Source organism: Numenius arquata, chromosome 2 (assembly GCF_964106895.1).
Source record: "Numenius arquata chromosome 2, bNumArq3.hap1.1, whole genome shotgun sequence".
NCBI classification, from domain to species: Eukaryota; Metazoa; Chordata; class Aves; order Charadriiformes; family Scolopacidae; genus Numenius; species Numenius arquata.
In genome coordinates, this window is record NC_133577.1 from 12,120,487 (window position 1) to 12,142,914 (window position 22,428).

General features: G+C 40.5%; 1 protein-coding gene across 1 annotated transcript; it reads left to right on the forward strand.

Moving 5' to 3' along the window:
• The first annotated feature begins 14 nt into the window (after positions 1-14).
• On the forward strand, positions 15-22,021 carry RMND1 (required for meiotic nuclear division 1 homolog). Its single transcript, XM_074144607.1, has 12 exons — positions 15-77; positions 2,895-3,412; positions 7,949-8,057; positions 11,005-11,080; positions 11,446-11,485; positions 15,016-15,116; positions 16,362-16,468; positions 18,487-18,551; positions 19,474-19,550; positions 20,566-20,686; positions 21,472-21,588; positions 21,844-22,021. The coding sequence occupies exons 2-12, from the start codon at positions 2,909-2,911 to the stop codon at positions 21,874-21,876; spliced, it is 1,350 nt and encodes a 449-aa protein (XP_074000708.1). The 5' UTR covers positions 15-77; positions 2,895-2,908; the 3' UTR covers positions 21,877-22,021.
• The last annotated feature ends 407 nt before the right edge of the window (positions 22,022-22,428 follow it).

Consider the following 22,428-nt stretch of genomic DNA (forward strand, 5'->3'; position numbering starts at 1 on the left):
GGCGGAGCTCGGCGGGCGGTGGGCGGGGCCGCTGCTCGCGCGGCGGAGAGAGCGGCGCGCCCCCCCCCCTCCCCCAGGTCAGTGCTGGCGCGCGCGGCGGCAACCGCCTCGCCCCTCCCGCCGCGGCGGCGGCGGCGGCGGGCGGGCCCGCGGGGAGGGGCGGGCGGCGGGGCGGCCCGTGGCGGCTCCCGGGGCTGCGGGAGGGAACTTGTGCTGGGGGAAGGGGCTGTAGAGCCCCTGGCGGCACCCCCCGGAGCGGGGGGCGGGACGGCGGCACGAAGGCCCCCGGGCCGGGCCTGCCCTGCCGCAGCGCCCGCGGGAGGAGGTGGGCGAACCGGGGCGGCCTCGCCCGCCCTTCCCGCCGGCTCTGTTCCTCCTGCTGGTACGAGGGCCCCCCGACGCCCACGGGCCGAGCGAGAGGAGGCAGTTTCAGGGGTGAGAAGGAGCCCAGCCCACGGGAAGGACAGATGGGGCCGATTTCCTGCCCCATCCCTTCCTTCGCGCCCCCTCCCCCGCCCTGGGCTGCCCCGGCCGGAGCCGCCGCAGGAAGGCGGCCAGGCCGCTTTCCTCCGCGCCCCCCACCCCCCTCAGGTACCGCTGCCCAGCCGGCCGCGCGATCCTCGCCGGTGGCGCGGCGTAACGGAACGGGACAGGGCGGGGGGAGGGGGAAGGTACCCCCCCCGCGCGCCGCCGCTGGGCCCGGCGGTGGCGCCTCTTCGCGGCCGCCAGGGGCGCTCGTCAGGCGCGCGCAGGCCGCCGCGGGGCAGGGCCCGAGCGCCGCGGGCCGGGGCGGTGCTGGCCTCCCTCTTCCTGCGGGGGCGCTCTCGCTTCATGATTGGCTGCGTGGCGGCCTACTTCCTGTCCGTCCCGGCAGGCAGCCAATGGGAGCGGGGTTCTACCACTCCCCCCGCCCATACCGGAGGGGGCGCTCTTGGCCTGTGGTGGGTGAGGCCTTTCAGGGCCCGGGCAGGCCTGGCCGCCGGCGGAGTGGGCCTAGTTTATTCGCCCATCTCGCCGGCCCTGCCACAGTAAGCTTGGGCTGCCCGGATCTGGAAAAGGCAACGGGCATGAATAAAGTTTGTCTTGTGTTAAAGAGACGTTGGAGAATAAAGGGCCGATTTATGCCTGCTGCCCGGAGATGGCGCCTGCTGTCCTGTGGTGGTAGCGCTTTACCCCGCTTGTTTCGTGGATTGCTCAATTCCCCACTTGCCGGCTAGGTGCCTCTGCTGCCATGCGTCTGGCATCCAGGCTCCTGGGTGGAAGTTAGACCATATGGTCACTGCTTCCTTGTAACGTACTGTTAGCCTGTACAGTTGAAAAATCACCCCTGGGGTCACTGTGATTCAACAAAAGGTGTTTGTTGGCTAGGAAAGTACAGATCTGCCTGGCATTTGTGAGTCTCTTTCCGCTAGTCACACCACGCTACCGGAGACTTCTGCCCTTGCCCTGGCTTTCAACCGCCTTGGGTTGTGGTTGCCGAGTTTTTCAGCGGTCTTGATTATCCAGAGGGCACGGGCCTTTACACAGGCTAATGTGCCTTGTCCTGGGCAGAGTCTTCTGGGCCACTTTTTAAATACAGGACGTTTAAAATTTATATAATAATTAGTTTATTCTAATAAGTATGCAAATAACAGGCTTACAAATTGGGCAAAAAGCTACAAGTGAAGAGCATATAAGATTATGCCAAATATCAATTACTTATTCTGTGGTAGCCTAAAAGTGTTTTATGTCTTTTTTGTTGTTGGTGGTGAATTGTATACCTCTTTCACCAGAATTAGCGTAGTCCCCATCCATTAAGTTGTGTCAGGATGAGGTTTGGGTTTGCGTTTTTCAAGTTGAGCATGTATTGTGCTAACATCTAGATATCCTTGTCAGGATGGAGGGCTTGTTCCAGTTGGCCCACAATGATTTGTTCTCACAGGAAAATGCTGATTTGAACTGTTACGTTAAACGTATGCGGTGGTATTGAAGATCCTTCTTAACACAGTTTTTGAAAAATATTATGAAATTGGCAGGTTTTTCAAACTGTACAACTTAATGACTTTTTTTTGTTGTTAATAACTTGCTGAACATGGATTTTGTGTCATGATGGAAATGGTCTTGGTTAGTAAAAGCAGGTGGGGGCAGGGTTTTTTGTGATTTTTCAGCAAGTGAAACACACGCACTGAGGTATTCAGTCTGTGAATACTTTTAAAAGTTTATTTGATTAGTTCATACAATGTAGCTTAAGTATAATGATTTGCGCTTAGTTTGAAATTACAGAATATGGACGGCATCATGTTACCATCAGATCTACAAGCAGGCCTTGAGGTCCCTGTTGCCCCAGTATGCACTAGCAGCATCAAGACTGTAACCTGATTGACTCGCCTCTTCCTCTGTTCATGACAGACAAACAGAGATGAATCCATACTTGGCTGTTTGCAGTACAGCAGTTTGAGCTCACACTGGCCAATCTGTGTATTCCGTAGGTGACGTTCCCATACAAGCACATAATTGTGGTTTTTATTATGTATAAAATAATGATTCTCAGAGTCTGATATCCTCTTTAAGGTGTGTGCTTGCTCATGAGTAATTTCGTCGGTGGGGTTACTGAGAGTAAAGGCTGCTACACAAAATGAGCAATCGAGGGAAAAGATGCCTGCTTACATATTGACATAGCAACCAATTTCACTTTTCCACCATGTGTTGCAAGCACATCTCTGTAGCGTGTTTTGATCTTAATTAAGAGCATTTCCATAGCATTGAAAAAAAGCTGTTTAATTCCACCAGTGCTCATGTGCTTAGGAGTACTAACACATGCAAAAACAGTATGGGTCACCTTTTTAGATAAGGGGAAAATAATACTATTTCTTTCCATAGGATTGATGGAATGATGTATTTTGTTTTAAATACAGTTCCAAGGGAAGCAATGAGACTGAAACTTCTGCGCCTTCAGGCTAGACCTTTCCACGTTTTAACAACAATATGCCAGTGCCAAAGCTTTAATAAAACTGGACATCCGCTATTAAAGCTGGATAATGAAGTTGACAGAACAGCTCACAGAACAGCAAAGTCTTGGAATTTCTATGCTCTGAAAACGGCTTCCCCTTGTTTGACAAGTCGACATGTGCAAGTCAAGAATTGGCAAATTCTCCAAGGAAATGTATCGGCTATGGGAAAAAATGTTTCTCATCGGAGTGGGGAGGGAGTTTTTCCATCCTGGAAACCTTTTGGTGTGGCAATGATGGAAAACTACAGTCTCGGTACAGAGTGTATTAAAAAGCTTAGGAACATATCATCAAGATTTTACTCAGTTGTATCAGCTGGTAAAATTATTCCAAACCCCAGTAACCAGCCAGTTAAGAGGCCTCCGAAGGCACCAAGGACCAAGCAGCCATCCAGAACTAACCAGCCACTACTATCGGACATGGAGGTAAAGTATAAAATTTACAGTCTGCATAACATTAAGGGAGCTTCATCAATTTAATTTAGATTCAGATTTTGGTTTAATTAACATTTTAATGAAATTAACATGTTTATTTGGTGAGGAGGTTTTTTCGTTATTAACCCTAGCCTGGCCACGAAGAGATTGAAACTCTGCAAACAGAAACAAGTTTGATAGAAACTAGCATGTCTGGTATTTTGAAGATAAAACGGAAATTTATGAGCAATGTGTAAACAAAAGTAGAAGGAAGATAAGTTATTATTAAAGCAGAAAGACAAAATCCATTAAAAATCATTTTAACCAGTGCTCTCAAGTCACATTAGTATTGAGAAATAAAGTCCAGCTTTTAGAATAATTTGACTTTCCCTAGGTATCCTTGCCTGTCCAGTTCTGCTTAATTTTAAGGCTTCACTCAAACAGAAATCAAGATGGAAGCAAATAGTATTAAGTCTATATTCAGATTAAGTTTCAGATGGGAAACAGAGGTGCAGATGTAGCCTGTGTTACTTAAGGAAGATTATTCCATGTGTAGAAATAGCCCCTTGATCTCCAGGCTCCTACGTCTACAGAGTAACTCCAGCAGGAAACTGGTTTGGATAAAATGAGAGATAATTAAGTGGAATGGTGCATAGTTGTGGCTGTTTCTCCTTAAGATAGTTCTTTGCAAGCCTCAGTACTAGCCAAGGCAGACCTTGAGCGTACTTGAATATAAGCTCTCCGAGGGAAATCCTGGTGTCAGAAGTGTTACTGTTCTCCTCAAGCTACAACTGTGTTCCAGGGTATTGTTAATAAAATAGTATTCTAGATGAGACTGAAACAAGTATTGTGCTTTCAGAAATAGCTTCCACGTTGCAAAATGTGTCTGTTACATGATCTACGGAATGTGAGCACAGAAACTGAGGTTTTAATGCTTGCCTCCTCATCAGCTAAGCTTCTGTTTAATATTTTGTGTGATGAGCAGGAGTATGTTTTAAGGTAACATAAAGACTGCATTATAGACAATTTCGTTCCCACTTGAATTTTCCTGGTGCTTTGAAAAGAGAAAGTGAAGAATATTAGTCCTGAAACAGCATGTAATGGTTCAAGCTTGTTATTCACGCTGTGGCATTACTTTCAGAGGTTGCTTCTTTTTGATGGTGGGTGAATTGAAGTGACTTTTTTTTTTTTTTAGATTGTTGAGGCTTTTAAATGGCAGCATAGAAAGCAAACAATTTCTTTGTTGGACATTTTCATACATATATATGCAAGTAATATGCACTGCTGTTTTTACTTTTCTTCCATTGTGAAGAAATGGAGAAAATACTGCCTGATATACTGAAATAATAATATACTTTCTGAGGAAGCTTCCACATGGCAAAATGCTGTGCCAGAAACCACATAAACTCAGACCTAACAAAAACATTTGCTATTTTTGAATAATCTCCATGTGGTTTTATCAGATAGACAGCCTCATCTACAGGGGTACAGAGAGGCTCTCACCTTGACTGCAGGCTGACGGTATTTCGGAATAAGCTTTTTTTTTTTTTTTTTGCCTGTTTGTGTATTTCTTTATAGGTGTGTAGTACAGAGAAATAACTAAAAGATGTGGCTGATTTCTGCAAGGTGAATCCTTGAGGGTTTTTTCAGCATGCTGTTGGTTTTCCCTAAACCCTGGTGTCACGAAAAAGCTGATCTTGCCTTCTGTGTGGGTGTGGAGGCAACCAAAAGCCCTCCAGTGATGCGTGCCCTGTTGCCAGGGCAGTTACCTGGAGGCAGGTTGTGGAGTCTTCTCCTTCTTGGTCTGCCACCCTCCAAGCCTGCTTCTAAGGTTCTCAGATGAACCCCGAGGATCTCTGTTGGTTTCTGTCTGGAAGGGCCTGACAGTTGACACCTTTCTTTTGCAGGACAGTCCATGAATGAGGTTTTTCTCACCCCCTCCCAGCACTGGTCTTCATGTGTTGTTTACAGGCAGACTACTGAGCACCAGCAGTGATAAAGGGTCGGAAGACCAGTTTTTTCAGGACAGATGGAGGAGTTACTTGAAAGCAGAAACTTTATTGAAGTAACTAAGTAAAAGTAAACTTGTTACTAAGCAGTAACTAATTAAAATACTACTTTAATTAGTCCATCAGTGAGTAGTGCCACTACTCAGTTTAGTTAATCTTGTAAAGTCTGGTAGCATGAAAAGCCTCTGAGCTAATCTTTAGTTATAGCTGTGTAGTCTAGAAAAAGCTTGAAAGTCAAGTAAAGATGTAGTATTTACGATGCTTAAGATAAAAACTGATTCCAATGGTGTTGTGGGAATTTAAATTCATCTTACAGGTTTTCTTTCTTAAAATTTTTTGTATGCTTAAAGTGGAAGGGATGGGCAAGAATTGTGGTTCCATGAGCCTGTGCAGTTGATATGGAAAATTAATTGTTCAGGTGCTTAGGATGGCTCCTCCTAAGGATAGCTGTTGTGGTGCTCTGAAAAGAATCTCAGTGAATCCCCAGCTGTAGGCAGAAAGGAGGAGGGTGGTGAGTAGCTGGAGTTTCTTTCTAGCACCAGTACACATCTTGTATTCTGTCATTTTGAAGTTTGCAGGTGAAAGTGATGTAACAGAAAGTATGCCATTAAGCCTGACCAACCAGTTAACACATCTATTTTAGGATTAGCTGACTCACTCAGGGTATATACTTCTTGGCTATATCTCCGCCAACTATCATGGGAGTTTAGACATCCAGAGAGCCTGTGAAAACATGTATTTTAGGTGTATTAATCAAGCAAACCAGTGCGTATCTGAAGTGCTGCTTCAGGCATGTAGTCTTAGCCGTGAACTTCTGGTTCTAAGTAAATGTAAAGTCTTTACATTGAAACTAAAGTTCCAGCAGTAAGATAGAATTTGTCCTGTAGTGCATCTGCCTTGAAATGAGCAAGAGCACAAGTAATAAACTATGGGAATCATGGAGCAGGATAGAGAATTTCAGATTATATACTAGCTGAAGGTAAGTTTGCTCCCTTAGCTCTTGACAGAAGAGTTTCATGGCAGAGTGTGTGTAATTCTAATAACCAGAGCTTTCTGGAAGAATCTGAAATATATAATTTGCATTGGCAGTTTAGAGATTGAGGATGGATTTATACAGAGGAAATAATGATAATGCAACTTTTCAACAGTACTGCAGTAAGGGAAATGAAAACACAATTTGGTTCCACTGTTAAACTCAGCCTTGTAGCACAGTCGTGGAAATATGCCTACAAAATTGCTCATTGAATATTGCAGTTACTTTTAAAGTTTATTTTCTGTTAGTGATTACTTAATTAAGATGATAAGTAAGCAAAGCTTTACAGCGATAACAAAATGTTAACATTAAAAAAAGAAAAGAAGGTTTAAATGTGTGGCTGTGATTCTGATGGCTAGTAACAGGCCCCCCATGGAGTAGAAGTCTTCTTAAGCCTTGCTGTTTGATAGCGTATGAGTGCTACAAGAGTATAAAATGTATTGAAGTGTATTGTGGGTATAAATGTTTGCAGATGAGTACAGTTCTTTTGTTCATTTGTTGTTAGTTACATACCCATTTGTATTAGTTACAAAAAAGCTGGGAAGTGACTGATCCGTGAGACACATTGCTTTCTGGATATCTTCCACTACATTGTACTAAAAAACATTATCATGGGACAGATGGTATCAGAACAAAGAAATCCACTTAAAATGAGTAGTAGAATTTTTAAATCGGTTTATTGTGACTTGTTTGATTAATCAAGAAAATCTTTGCACAGATGACTTTCTGATTTCTTTGCCATGCATGAGTCAGTCTCGTTGCAAGTCAGTATCACTTTTCCAGTCATTTGTTTCAATATGGCATTTTAGTTATTTATGATTGTGGAATATTGAGACAAACTCTGGCTGTTGTAGGCTGTTTGACTGTGGTGTCAGTCGAGACCATGTTGTTAGTGCAAGACTCAGCTCAGGATGGACACTGTAGATCTGCAGCACCTACAACTGTCCCAGAAGATATGAGATTTTCTGTGCCGTGGTGCTGCAATGGCTCCTACCCCAGGGGTTACCTGGGCAGTGAGCTTTGTGCGTGGAAGAACGTGGAACTTCTGCTTGAGAAGCAGGCTGGGATTGTTGAACTCCGTTTATCTTTAAAATATGAATGTTAAAGCTGATGTTGGGGGTGTCTTGCTTTTGATTTCGGTAGTCAGCCAAGTACGTCATAAGCTGTAGGATGGGAGAGCAGTAGCAGGTGTAGCTCTACTGTCAAAGCATTTGATTGGTGTTCGGGGAAGAAAAGTTCACTTTGTGGCTCTATCACAAAGTTTTTTGGTGCAATTTACTCATGTGACCTGGTTTGATCTCAGTCTGTGATTTGCTTTCCCACTTAACAGGGAGCAAGTAATCTCGATAGTATTTGTACACCAGGTGGACAGCATGGCAATGATATCGTAGAAAAGAGTGAATAAATGAAAAATGTCACTCTTAGGATAAATTTGAGGCAAAGAATTGTCTTATGAACATCTTGCTTCAGCCTTGCCCTAACTCAAATTTTATTCCTTTGGCACAGAATCTGATGCAGTGCACAGCCTTTGCAACAGCAGATGAATATCATCTTGGTAATCTGTGTCATGACCTGACTTCACATGGATATGTTGAAATAACAAGTTTGCCTAGAGGTAGATTTTTGAAACATATTAAAAGCAATGTTATACCTTGGGAAATGGAATATGGGTGAGGTATTTAATTTTTATAATTTCATGTATTCTGATTCTGGTAATACCCTGCAATATATCATACTGCCTATAAAAATTGCTTTGCTTAAAAATTCCATTTGCCTAAAAAACCCACAACTAAACCTTTCAGAATAGCAGTACAACCAGCACTTGCTGTTACCCTATGATAATTTTTCCCTCAATTACAATAGCACTAGAAGTATTGAAAAATTAGACGCACGCAGGAAAAATAAATTTAGAAACTTTCTGATATGAAGAATTTCTATAGAAATTCACTAAGTGAAAAAATTCTGAAACTTTTCTTTATTTTAATTAATCTTTCAGTAATGTGAAGCACCGTAGTGCTTCAGCTGTCAAAACAGGTTTGTAATTTGAAGTGTTGCATCTTCTTTCCATATCCACACTTCTATTAGTGTAAGTCACTGAGGGTTGGAGAGGAAGGCCTGCAGAAGAGAATATTGCTGACTAAGTGACATAGATTTGTACATAAATGCTTAGTTCTAGTAAAGAGAATGCAGTTGATACTTTTTTTTTTTTTTTTTTTTGGGGCCAAATATATCCTAGCAATTGTTGAATGCTTTACTTAGCTAGGCTTCAACAAAATAATTGGTTCTAGTTTCCATACAAAGTATCTCTGAAGACTTGGGAAAGTATAGCTTGAAAATAGCTGAAATACATACTACAAGAGAAAAACAAATGGAGCTTTTTATAGCTTAAGGAACCTTGTGCCCTAGAACAGCTGTGATTTTCATATGTTGGCAGAGAATGCCTTTTTTTTTTTTTTTTTTTTCTTCTTTGAACAGACTATATGAAGCTAAGACAGTGACAAATAGTGTTTATGGGCATTTCAGTAGAGCTTATCAAATATCTGGTTGCCTCTCAAACACTTAATAATCTAAGTGCCATAATGCTCTGGTGGGTCTCTTTCAAACACAAGATTTACTAATGATCAGCTTGCTCAGGAAGATGAACATGGAAAAATAAGGTGCTGTAGAGTATAAGCTTCATGTTCCTTTCTATTTTCTTTGTATTAAAACTAACACTGATTTCACACCTTTGGGACAGAAACTTTCTACGATCCCCAGCATAACTGAATTATCGTAAGGCAAACGTTGCTGGTATTTTACTCGAGGAGTGTGGGTTTTGCCAGTTCTTTCATTTCTTTATGGTGTGTTTTTGACTCCTCACAATAGATGCTCTATTTATCAAAAGTTTGGAGGAAGTAGTGATGAAAGAACATTGGATTGTGCCAGCAGATGTGTTGTGGTGGTTGGCTTGTGCGTGTAGCAGTGGTTGGTTATAAGCTCAAACACTGAACCTTGGAAAACTGAAAAATATTAGCACATAGAAATCTAAATCAACAGTTACTGTGAGGATTTGTTGCTTTGTAGTGTTCTTCCTAAACATTATTCAACCTCTTCAAAAATATTTTAGAGGCAGATCCTGTAGCTCCACTTACAATGAAGCAAATTCTTTTCAGTTGTGTATGTTTTGGCTGGAGTGGATGAATAAAGATAAGGGTGATATTTGAAAAGGCGAATGAGAAAATGCAGACAAATATTTCTTCCATGGTAAACTCAAAGTTCACACCCCAAACTCGCTCTAGTGATTCATCAAATCATGTGTTTCTGAACTGGAATAGCAAGTGAAAGAAAAGAGTTCATACAGACCAACTGTGTGGTCTTGATTCAGGTATTAGCAAAAGCGCTACATGGGTATGTAGTCATTGCTACCTCTGATATGTAGTCATTTCTCTCTGCTGCCTTAGTCTACCTGGCCTCTATGGCTTGGGCAGGAAGGCAGAGAGTGGAATTTGTACACGGGCTGAATTTGATGCCTTGTCACTTGTGATCTTTCTGCAAAGGGGTTGAACTTTTTAAGGCTTAGGTGTTAGGCCCTGCAAATTCCTTTTTGCGGAGTCTCACTTTATAACAGACGATAAGGGGTTTTGCTCATCTAGCTTCCACTAGTTCTGGAACAAAATGAGTCATGCTGGAAAGTAACCTTTTTTTGGAAAACCACATCAGAACTTCTAGAACTTTATCTACGTTAGCGAGTAGTACATTGGGGCAGGCCTGTAGGGGAAAAAAACAAAACTCTGTTTTGAGAACCCAGCGTCTGCATTTTGTAAGTTTTTCCTTAACACTAGCTCAAGTCTGGTCCTTTGTAACAAATGCCCATTAGCAGTTGGAGTACCATAGATGCATTTTTGGAGCTCATCTTTCAGTTTAATTTAATGCAAAAAAAAAATCCAGTTTGAGTACTCTGACACTGTTTTGCAATGCACACCAGAAGTGTGGTAAATAAGGGTGGCTGAAAGATTGGTTTCAAAAGCACACTTCTGATCCGAAGGAAAATGCAGATGTACCTTCTCCTGTCTTGGGGGTACGCTCTTTCAAGTTTTTGACTGTCAAAGCAAAGTCAGCACAATTCGAGTGCAGATTTAGATTTCGAGTGCCTTTACTATGTAGAAAAGAGAAAGATGTTCTGAGCAAGTAGATTTGAATGGTAATTTCTCTGCAGCTGTGGGCAACTTCCACAGTTCCCTCACGTTGCGTGTCCACTTCTGTATTCTGTTCTTGTTTATTTACTATGCCCTGCATCAGTTTTCCCTTAAGTCTTTTGTTCTCCAAAACTGTTGCATTTCATTAACTAAAGATTCCAGTGAAGTTCAACGTAGCGGCTCAGTCTGTCTAGAGTGTGACACTTCAGAGAAGCAGTGTAGCTTGATACTGTAGTTGTTTCCTGGCGAGCATTTCCATGAGACAAATAAAATAAGGGGCTGACTGAAGTGTTAGCATGTAACTGTTAAGCTGGAATTATATGCTTATAGCCATCATATTTAGAAGTTTGACTAATTTTTCCAATTTTTTCATTTATTTCAAACTAGATGCTGCAAACGTTTTGGTGATTGGGACTGAGAAATCTGCAAAAGAAGATGATCCTGGCATGATTTTTTTCTTCAGGTAAGCTAGAAATCATGCCCAAAACACGGAATAATATTATTAATAAAATAATAACAATGGTGTGAAAGAAGTGCTGCAGGTTGATAGATCATTGCATTGTGTTACCTCATGAAACTCAAGGAATAACTGTCCAATCAGAATGATAAAACAAAAAATCAGAATTATTTAAACGGTTAAAAAATAAATTACCTTCTCGTGTTTTTTCATTAGACTGTGGTTAAAAAGCAGCTATTACATAGTTTTTGTGAAGATAGTATTAAGTTTCTTGATTAACAGTGACAAAAATTACCATTGTACAATGAGTATTGCATTGAAATACATTTAAAACAGTATAATTACACCTCAGTTTTTCCTTGAATTCACAGGGAAGGGGCTGTTGTGTTTTGGAATGTGGAAGAGAAAAGTGTAAGTAAAGCAAAACTGTTAAAATGTCTTAAGTAGATGTTTTGTTGTTCCCACAAAGGAACATCCTCATCCTCAGGATGCTTGGGCTTTGGGAGCTTGGATCTCTCCATGAAGGAAAAGGACTGATTCTTCCCTTAATGAGTGCAGCTTGCCTGCTGCTGCCCTCAAGTGCGTGGGTTGCTCATATATATCACCTTTAAAACTTGACTTTCTGCACAAAATGAGCAAATATATGTGTGATGTATCAAGTGGATAACATTTTCTACTTCAGGCCAAAACTCTGAAGCATTAATCCAGTGAGATTGACAAAAAGAAAGTTCTTGCAGCTCTATATCCTGAAGAAGTAGATCAGAAAAATCAACCTGTGAATGTTTGTTTGAAAGGCACTAATGTAACAGGAAATGTGGTAGAAGCAAAGTATCATTCTAGACCCGTTACATTCAAAACTATTCAAAACTTACTTTCGGATAACTTTGAAAGAGACGAAATTTGTAAGCAACTTTTTAATACTGTTTTTTGTTCTACCAGTTAGCAATTTTCCTGAAGAAAGATTTTTATTGGTTGGCATAATTGTTAAAATATGTTGATACTGAACTGACATACCCCTTATGATAGTTTGGTGCTCTTTATTATATGCCACAGGCATACCTGTTTTTATTAATATATTTATAGTTTGGGGGTTTTATTAATATATTGATTTTTACTACTGGTTAAGTCAAACTGGATTCTATATACAAAGAGAAAAGGTATCGATCTTATCTGTATACAGGCAGAGTATGTGAAATTAAATGGTGTATTAAATAGATGATACCGAGATGCACAGAAGTTCATGGTAGGATTTTCATTAAAGGAAAATACAGAGCAGTTATTTCCAGACATGAACAATTTCTGGATTCAAGTTGGCTTTTTCCGTTTCAGACCTGAAATGTTCCTGATTTCCTGTCTGTTTTGGGGGGTTTTGGTATATCAGCTGGCCTACAAAAAGATACTAGTTCTCTCTTCAAACCTTGCCTGTAGCTTACTTAGGCTGCTACAGCTGTAACTATGCTACTGATTCACAGGTATTACCGAAGAACGGCTGACTAACTCCTCTTGATTTTTATGATTTGGGCACCTCTGCCCACTGGAGTACTCCGAAAAATGTAATTTTGTTGTACATGCCTAAATACCTTTGAAAATTTGATACCACATTTTTCTTGTCAGCACTAGTTACTTTAGTTGGTCCCTTGCTAACTTTATTTATAAAAGGAGGAAAACTGCCTCTTTCTGCTTATTGAAATCATAGTCAAAGTTTTAACTCCCATAAAACTCCTTCAAATGGAGGAGGTGTTTTTATGCACACATTTTGATGAACTGAAACCAAAAAAAAAAAAAAAAAAAAACAAACCACCAAACTGCTCTATGAACAGAAACTGAAAGTAATTCAGTAAAACAGAATGTAGAGAATCACTGTGGATGGACAAAATTGCTTTTTACATGTACTTCCGAATGACTATTAGGAGAAGAAAAAGTATTTTATACTAACGGACACTTAACAGAAGAAGTAATAACTACAGACTGATCAATGAGTAGAAATTTAAAATGTAAAGTACCCTTTTCAAATACCTGCGTAGGAAGGTTGTGTAACATCTTCCCCACCAAAAATAGCAAGGGCAAAAAGCAAAACTAGCTTTGAGATGGAGTCTCATCTGTTGGGTTTTTTTTTTTTTTTAAAAGGAAATTGTGTGACGTGATTGCCTGTAATAGCAAGAATTTGCATTTAGTGAATCCAGAACATCTCACTAAATGCACTGTGTCACAGGTAGTCCCTTCTATAAAATTAGGCTGGGCCTTGATGAAACTCACATCAGTCAGTGGAAGCCTTTGTATTACTCCGAATAGGTAAAAAGCTAGCACTGAAATACAATTTCTCATTATCCAGAGCAATGGAAGAACTTTAGAAGTATGCATATTACAAGACACATGAATTTCACAGAATTGGTTACGGTCTGTAAAGCTTTGTTAAATCTTGCTCTGTACTGGCCCTGGGAAGCCTGAGCTGGTTGTAGTTCTGGAAAGGACTGTTAGTCTATTAACAGCATAATTATTACTGTATTAGTAACGACTTCTCAAAGCCAGCTGGAGCGCTTGGATCCAAATGAACACACTCTTGGAAGTCTGGCATGCTACGTTATGGATTGGCTATTAACTCTGGCATTGTTTTAGCGGGGCTGGCATTGCTGAGCTGCCCCTGGACGCAGCATAGCTGGTTGGCTGAGCTGACTGGCCTCACAGCAGACACTGCCTTGCTTAAAAAATGAAAATAATTCTTTGTACCCTTTTGTTACCACAAGACTTGGAGTATATGGCTGGTACTGGTCACGCTAATACTAAATTCAGGGTTATGAAACAAGCAGTTGCAGCTGTAGGGTTGGGTTGGGTTTTTTTAGTGAAAAATGTTACCGTGTCTTACATAGACAGTATCACCAAAATTCTTGAAAGCAATGAAGAAAGGCAGCACTGCAAAGAAAATCCCTCTTGCAGGTGCTCCAATAGATTTTTTGGGAGTACATAGCCTGTAGAATATGCTTCATGAACTATTTACTAGCATACAGTTTTGCACTAAAAGATTAACTATATCTGTTATTTTTAAGAGAGTGTTTTGAGTATGGCTTAGTAGAAGATTCACCTCTTCAAAGAATTTAGGCATCAAAAGTGTATTGTGGTGTGTTTTGTTGGGTTTTTTTATTGGCTGTTGTGTAGCTAAATGCCTTTTAAAAACCTGTAGGTTTTTTAGTTCAGAATTTTTTCTAGTTGCAGAATGATTTTTACAAAGGGAGCCTTGTAGCACATAGAAAGGAACAAGGATGAGGGATCCTAAATCAGATGTCAGAGGAGAAAGTTTTGTGAGAGAAAAGGGTTCTTTCTTCCTGCATCAGGCTTTAGTGTGCTTGAGAAGAAAAAGACAGATTACTTCTGCAAGTAAAATGGCACATGTAGCTGTGTACAGGGTTGAATGTTGGCAGCTGAAGTTATTTTTACAGATTCCTGTAGTGGTAAAGGATTTTTGCAATATAACCCAACTCTAGTAGCTGAAACCAAACTATTGATTTTAGCAGCAAACTAGTAATTTTGGCAGAAACAGCCACCTGATGTGCTTATCCTAAAGATTCATTTCCACACTCGGACGTCTCCCAGAAATCTTGTGCAGCTCGTTGTTCTAATACTGAATACGTCTGCATTGTCTTCACTGCCGCTGTCGTTAATCCTTACCCTGTTTCATATATGCAGCCATAAAATGACATTTTAGTCTTCACAAATTCCTTGCAGTTGTTCGTAGCCACAAATTCTTTCACAGAGTGACAGACAGCTTCAGAAGTAAACTGTGTTAATAATCATTTCTGTACTTAGCCACACCTATGTGTTGTTATTTAAATAACTTCAGCATGAAAGTTGCATTCATCAACCTATTATATATATGCGAGGTCTTAGCAGAGTGATGGTATCCTGCATGGTAACTGTTCCTACGTGTGCAATTGTCTTTTTCTTAGATGAAGAATATAATGCGAGTACTGGAACAGCATGAAATTCAGCCATATGAGGTTGCACTAGTCCATTGGGAGAATGAAGAGATAAACTATAGAATAGGAGAGTAAGTATCTTCAGACACTCTTGATATTAATAGATATCTAAAACAAATTCAAGCAAAAGCAGCTAGTAAAAATATACTTTTCCTTACTCTTTTTCAAAAGAGTAAAATGGGGAAAGGAGAAAACAGTAAATCTAAATTGACAAATTTTGCTGAACTTCTAAACTTGCAAGAAATGGCCTTTGTGACTTGGTTATGCACTAGATTTTGCAAATTGTGAAGCTCCATGCCCATAAAACTGAACATGTTCTTCATTAATCCCAAACAGAAACTGTATCTCATAGAGAGAAGGTAAATATGCATTATTGAGACAAATCTGATTTTAAAGAGGATTTTCTGTATAGGCTTTCCTAAGTGCCATCTAGATTCATATATGAAGATGTAATTCTGCACATACTTCACTTCCTAGGAAAATTGTAACTTGAATACTGTGGAACGATAAACTTTGCAAGTTGTCTTGCCTTGTTAAATAATGTTTCTTCACCATGGGGAGCAAATCATCTCTACAGAAATATTTCTCGATGTTGAATGATTATAAAAATTATCTGTAATTTTCCAACAGCACCAAAAAACAACTCCTAGACAGGACACTATAATACTAGAAGCTGAGCTAATGAGGTTGAGTTTACTTAAGGTAACTTGATAAAAGGACAGGTTTGGGGTTTTTTTTCCTGGCCATTTGAAAACTGCATGTAGTATCCAGTTGTGTGATTCCTGACATATTCCATTGTGTTTATGCAAGTTTCATAGTGAGATTGACGTGATAAATGGAACGAGTTTCGTGCCCCCTTTTCTTTGCTCCTGGTCCCTTATGCAACAGAGGTTTCAGGAAAAGTAACCTCATATCAGGGAGGGAGTGGTGTTGATAAAAGCGACAGAAAAGGAAAACCGAAACAGAAGGATAATAGAGGAGAAGGAGTAAGCAGGATGCTGGCCTCTCTCCTGCTCTCTGAGCTATCTGTGTGTATATAGTAATGCTGTAGTTACCATCATAGCTTGCTGCAGTTTCATTTCAACCTAGAAAACTTGGTCATAATGTTAGCCTTAAACTGGAGGAACTAATTTTCAGTCATTTGTTTTAGTTACTGTCAGGTTAAACATGAGTAAAATGCATGGTTGGGGAAGATACCCATATAGATATGGCATACTTTATATAAATAGCCAACCTTTCTTGCATTGTTGATTGTTCTTTAACTGTTCCTTTGCTGGTGGCTTAGTCAGTGAAGATGCTTCAATCCTGTTTTACAGAGGTCAGTCAAAGCTTCATAAAGGAGAAATCTTGTTAAATTCTGAGCTGGATAGTGATGAAGTTATTCTGCAGAAATTTGCTTTTTCAAATGCCCTTTGTCTTTCTGGTAAGTTAATATTGTTTGTAATACCAGCTTAATGCTACAGATTTTGTGAAATGTCATTATAAGTGGGGCCTGTACAGTGGCAGGTTGGAGAAGACTCAGCGTTCGGTTTAGGCAAACTGTAAAGATTAATTGTGCTTCAGTGGGAGGATCAGTTTTCGAAGCTTTTTTTTGTTTTCTAGTTCTCTGTAAATTGGAATTACCTCATTCAATGTAAATCATCTTAAAGATGAACAAAGCATATTAAGAAGCATACTTTGCAAAAGAAACACATTCTACTGAGCATCCTGTCCCCCACCCTTGAGAACTATTCTAGGAGAGCAACAAGTGTGGAGTCCAGTATTAGAAACCTGTTAGTAATCTTGGGTAATTCATCCTGACATCATTTCCCGTAACAGAAAAAGCTAGATGTCAGCTAAAGAAGTAATGTAGAGCAGTGATTCCCAGCTGGGGAGGTGTACCAGTATCAAAGGTGGGGACCAGAGTCACGGATTATGTTTTCCAGGCTTATTAGCCATGGCAGGAGACAGCGGGAGGCACTGGGAAGGAGTCAGGCTCAGCAGTGGTGCTGCTGCTTGAGGAAATAGACCTCTCTGCTGCTTCAGACCTTGAATGAAGTTGGAAGTGGGAGTAGAAGCGAGCAGCAGTAAGGCCATCCTCAAAAAGATCTTTAAAGGAAATCTGTTCTGTCTGTCTACCCCTACTGCTTTTAGGGTAAATTACAGGATTCCTGTAGTATTTGGGGAAGTGCATCTTTAAACAGAAGGGACCTCAAGCCATACGTTTTTGAAGTGATACACCGTTTGATCAAGGAGTGAAGCATAACTAGATGGTTCTTGACTGTCAAAAGGAGAGCTATTGAGGGGAAAAAAAGCATTTTGTTCTCTATAGTTTTTGTATTCATAAAGCCACTGCATGGAAGAGTAGCGCCACGTATAATGCAGCAAGCGATTTATTCCCACAGGTAATTGGTACCAATTTACATTAGTGTGAGACACGCACATCATAAAGGAAAACAGTTCAATAATGTTCAATAATAATAAAGGATGCAAGTACACTCCCAAGTCGCATTTATGACACAGCAGAAACCAACCTCCGTCAAATAATTGGTGACAGCTAAAATGCCTATTGGCTTTTTTTCAGGGGCTAAATTAAATGTCATTTAAGTCACTGACTTGGATTAGGCCTCTCTATTCAAAAGATGAGTGTGAAAAATGCTTGGCATTGGATTTACTATCAGTGCCCTGACTAGATGATACTGTCAGTTACTACCACGAAAGAGTTCATTTTGACAATTAAATCTTCCCTAATTAATTTTCTGAATGAATAGGGTTAATTTTTGATCTGTTGCTACTTCATTCTTGTCTGGGAGTCTGTGACTAAAGAACAAAGGCCTGAGTTATATCATCTTCCTGTAGAAACATCTTGGCAGGCTCAAGCTGAGACATGGTAGAATTTGTGTGGCCATTGCCTGTGCTGAACAAGCTTCCACAGAAGAGAAGTTCTATCTTCAGTGAACAGTATATTCACCTAAAACCAAAATTGCTTGAGTTTAGCTTCCACAAGTGCAGGGAGTGTGTCCATACAAGCTAACTCCCCATGGTTTGAGGGTGCTGCATCAAGTACTGGACAAATGGAGAGTGACACTAGAAACACAGTGGAGACGCTTGAGTGGCACCACATGAAGTCAGCCTGATTCCAGCGCAGCTCATTATCTCCAGCCTCCTTAGAATGGAGTTTGCAAAGGCTTCGAACATACAGTAGAGCTCTTAAACACACAACTTCTGTGCTGAAGGAAAAGCTCAAGGTGGTTCTGCCTGTAGAGCTGTGTCAGTGCCCGGCCCAGATCTGTCCGTAGCTGTACGAACATTGATTGTAGAATACTAACAGTAACTTCCTGCAAATAATTTTTGTAGGTACCAACGTGTCTTGAAGCAGCATGTTGGCAGATTTAAAGTTATGATTATTTGAAAGCATATTTACCTCTCACAGTGTTGTGCTTTGTCACCTCTATGTTGCAGTAAAGCTGGCTATTTGGGAATCATTATTGGATAACTTTGTGGAATCTATCCAGTCAATTCCTGAGGTGAGGCCTTGTTTGTACCTCTCCCTTCCTTTTCTCCTGTGCTTTGTAAAGGATCAGCCCAGACACAGCTGAGGATATGGAAAAAAGCATTGAATGCTTAATACATTTGGTGGTAAAGCCATCAACATAGAACACCTGCAAAGCGGTGGGACGAGAAATCATCAGTCTTTAAAGGATTGGGAGTGGGGTTTTCTATTGGAATAATGTTTCCCACGTTGTGCCACTGTCAGCTGCCACAGTTGAATGTGTATCAGTGACAGGACAAGCAGCATTTAAAAACGTGGCCAAACACAGTGTGTGGCAGCTTGGGCTGAAAGTAATATGCTTTAACTTGAATATACTGAAGAGTTTGAGTGAATTACTTAAACCACAGTTTTTCAGAGTTTGAGTGAAATACTTAAACCCACAGTTTTTCATGAGACTTAATTAAAGTACAAAGCCTGTATATAAAAGGTCGCATATAAAAATGAGATGCGTAGGGTTCAAAAGAAATAATATACTTTTTATTAATTTTTTTAATGAAAAATTAAATGGTAGCACATTTCTTTGTTGTAAAGAAGCCGTCTATAAGAAGCCTAAGTTGTAGCAAGGTAAAAGAACACTGTCATGACTTAACAATAGTCGGAAGAAAAAACAAATGATCTCTTGTTCAGGAAATCATTCATAGAAATGCTCCAGGATTTTGCACAGATACTGATGATGACTCAGTGATTTATTGAAAAACCTGGATGAACAGTTGCATGGTGATACTGTGACAAAACTATATAAGCAAGGCACTAAGCAAACAAACCCCAAATGTTTATAAAGATGATATGCATTCAGACTTTAACTCATACACATACTTCAGGCTGTAAAACTCCAGGCTACTTAACTTCTAGTACATGCTACTTGATCAAGCAGTGAAAAACTTGTTACTCTGCAGATACTGAAGTCACGAAGGAAGGTGAAACTGTCTCATGCAGATGTAATGCAGAAAATTGGAGAACTCTTCGCGTTAAGGTAACTTTTTTTGGTTACACCCAAGAGATTGTATTACACAGAACTTAATTTTTAAGTTGCGCATGATACAAAGACCAGAATACGCACTAAACATAAGGAGCTTCCCAGTACTAATTCATGTAGTAATTCAGGTTCAGTCAGCTGCTGGCATAGTCAAGGACTTCTCTGCAGATCTCTAAAGTTAAGGAAGGTGAGAAGTTCAGGGACAGTGTTGCCATAAGGCAAAAGGCATTTATGCCCAAAACTGTTACACTGAATTTCACTGAATTTTTTTTTTTTAGAGTTGGAAGGGACCATAAAGATCATCTAGTCCAACTCCCCTGCTGAAGCAGGATTGCCCAGAGCATGTCAGAGCATGTTACTCAGGACTGCATCCAGGCGGGTCTTGAAAATCTCCAGTGAAGGGGACTCCACAACCTCCCTGGGCAGCCTGTTCCAGGGCTCTGTCACCCTCACCATGGAGAAGTTTTTTTTTCATATTTGAGTGGAACCTCCTATGTTCCAACTTGTGCCCGTTGCCCCTCATCCTCTCACTGGCAACCACTGAAAAGAGTCTGGCTCCCTCCTCCTTCAACCCACCCTTTAGATACTTATAAGCATTGATAAGGTCTCCCCTCAGCCTTCTCTTCTCCAGGCTGAAGAGGCCCAGCTCTCTCAGCCTTTCTTTATAAGGGAGATGCTCCAATCCTTGAATCATCTTTGTTGCCCTTTGCTGGACTCTTTCCAGTAGTTCCCTGTCCCTCTTGAATTGGGGAGCCCAGAACTGGATGCAGTATTCCAGTTGTGGCCTCACCAGTGCAGAGTATAGGGGGTACAGTATTCTCAGAAAAGTTTCAGGAAATGTGACCAATTTTAAACAATCACTACAATTGTATTCTTATTATGAAATGAGATTCTTTTCATATTGTACTTAAAATTACAGGAAAACTTTGGGGTTTTTTAACTGCTATGTAAATATTTGGTCCTATATTCACCAAAAGGAACTTTGAATTACTGTAGTACCTATTCTTTTTAGACACCGTATAAATCTGAGTTCAGACCTGCTGATAACACCTGACTTCTACTGGGACAGAGAAAAACTGGAAGAGCTTTATGACAAGACTTGCCAGTTTCTCAACATTAATCGCAGAGTTAAGGTAAGTACCTTACGAGAATTTCCACACTCAGATCAGCTGTCTTTGGCTTAGCAGGGTTACAGACTGCTCCACGAATGTTTAATTGTAGAAACTGAATAAAAAATAATAGGATCTTATACACTAGCCCCTTTTCCATGTGTTCATAACCCACTCGCATCTTTTGCCCAGTTTAGGTTACCAGCCATGCCTCACATGAATGGATTGCGTATTTCCTGAGCCACTAAATTAGGCTTTAAATAGTTATAAAGAAGAGGAGATTTAATCATTGTTCTGAAACGTGTGCAAGAAAGCAAGTTAAAAAAAAAAAACAGAGTTGTGAAGCAGTCTTCTTACTGACATGATCGTTCAGGTCAGTTCGTTGAAGGGCGACGTAACGCTTACTGCTGTATCAGAGTAAGAAGCGCAAAAACTACCTCTTCTGGTGGTACAGCAATCTTAAATATTTAGTTACTTTTGAGGCGTTCAGATAAGCTGCATCTTCTTTTGCTTGTGGCTGTTTTCACAAGTAGGTATCACCCAAAAGCAGTTTAATACCTGCAGATGCTTACCAAAATTCCTGTTATTTTTGTGAACGTATTGAAGTAACAGACTCATTCATACTGAAAACGCTGTTGCTTGTGCACGTTGCCTTACAGGGCTTTGCGTTCTATTCTTTTGCGGAAAAAGGGCAACACCTTTCTAGTTCTTCTGTTCAGTGAGCCCTTCTGTGGATTGTGTTCCTTTATTTAGTGATCTCATTCCATTTACGGACTCCGGATTTCCCATGTATTTGGAATCTCTTGCAGGTAATGAATGAAAAACTTCAGCACTGCATGGAGCTGACAGACCTAATGCGAAACCACCTGAATGAAAAGCACGCTCTGCGCCTCGAGTGGATGATAGTAATACTCATCACCATAGAGGTTGGTGGGTTCCCCCCCCCCCCATCTCACTGAAAATGTATTAACAGGTGCAGTTTGTATACTTCATATATGGTTTCAGAATCAAGATTATTTTATTAATGTAAATGTACAAGGGGCTTAGTCTTCAGTTCTTCGCAAGTAACTTCTGAATTGCAGCTATACTTCTTTTTCAGATTATCTCATTTACAGTGTAAGCTGTTTTAAGGATTATTAAATCAAGTAAGAATTCCTATCAACGTGTTTGCTATTCCACAGGTTCTGTTTGAACTTGCGAGGGTAGTTTTCTGATGACAGAAGAAACTCGGGGAGAAGAAAAATGACAAAACCATAAAGATTGTATGGCCCAGAAAATTCCCGTCTATCATATTCTTTTGGAAAACAGTGGAGTTGTGTCTCTTGATAATTATGTACATATTCTACTCAAATAAAATTTAAAAAGAAAAAAAAAAATCAGTCCATGAATATTATTCCCAACCGCTGTACCTAGTGATGTTAAAGAAGTCTTAATCTATGGATGTGCTAGTGTAAAGCTGAGCTATTAGTGATGCATTTGTAGGGGAAGTAGGCCCAGATGGGGGACCGATGCAGGGAGAGATTGAGCTTTGTCTCCTTCATAAGCAAGGACAGAAAGATGGGTCCCTTCTGTGCTGACTGTGTTAATTTGGTGAAGGAGTCTACTACCTTGTCCCCTTGACAGTGAAAAAGACACTTCATGCATCTTTCACCTATCTACTTCATGCATTTCTGACTGATGATCATGGTTTTCCCTCATTTTCCCCAGCTCCTTCCCGGATAGCCATGACACTGTCCCAAGCTTGGAAACAGCACTACTACTTGTTC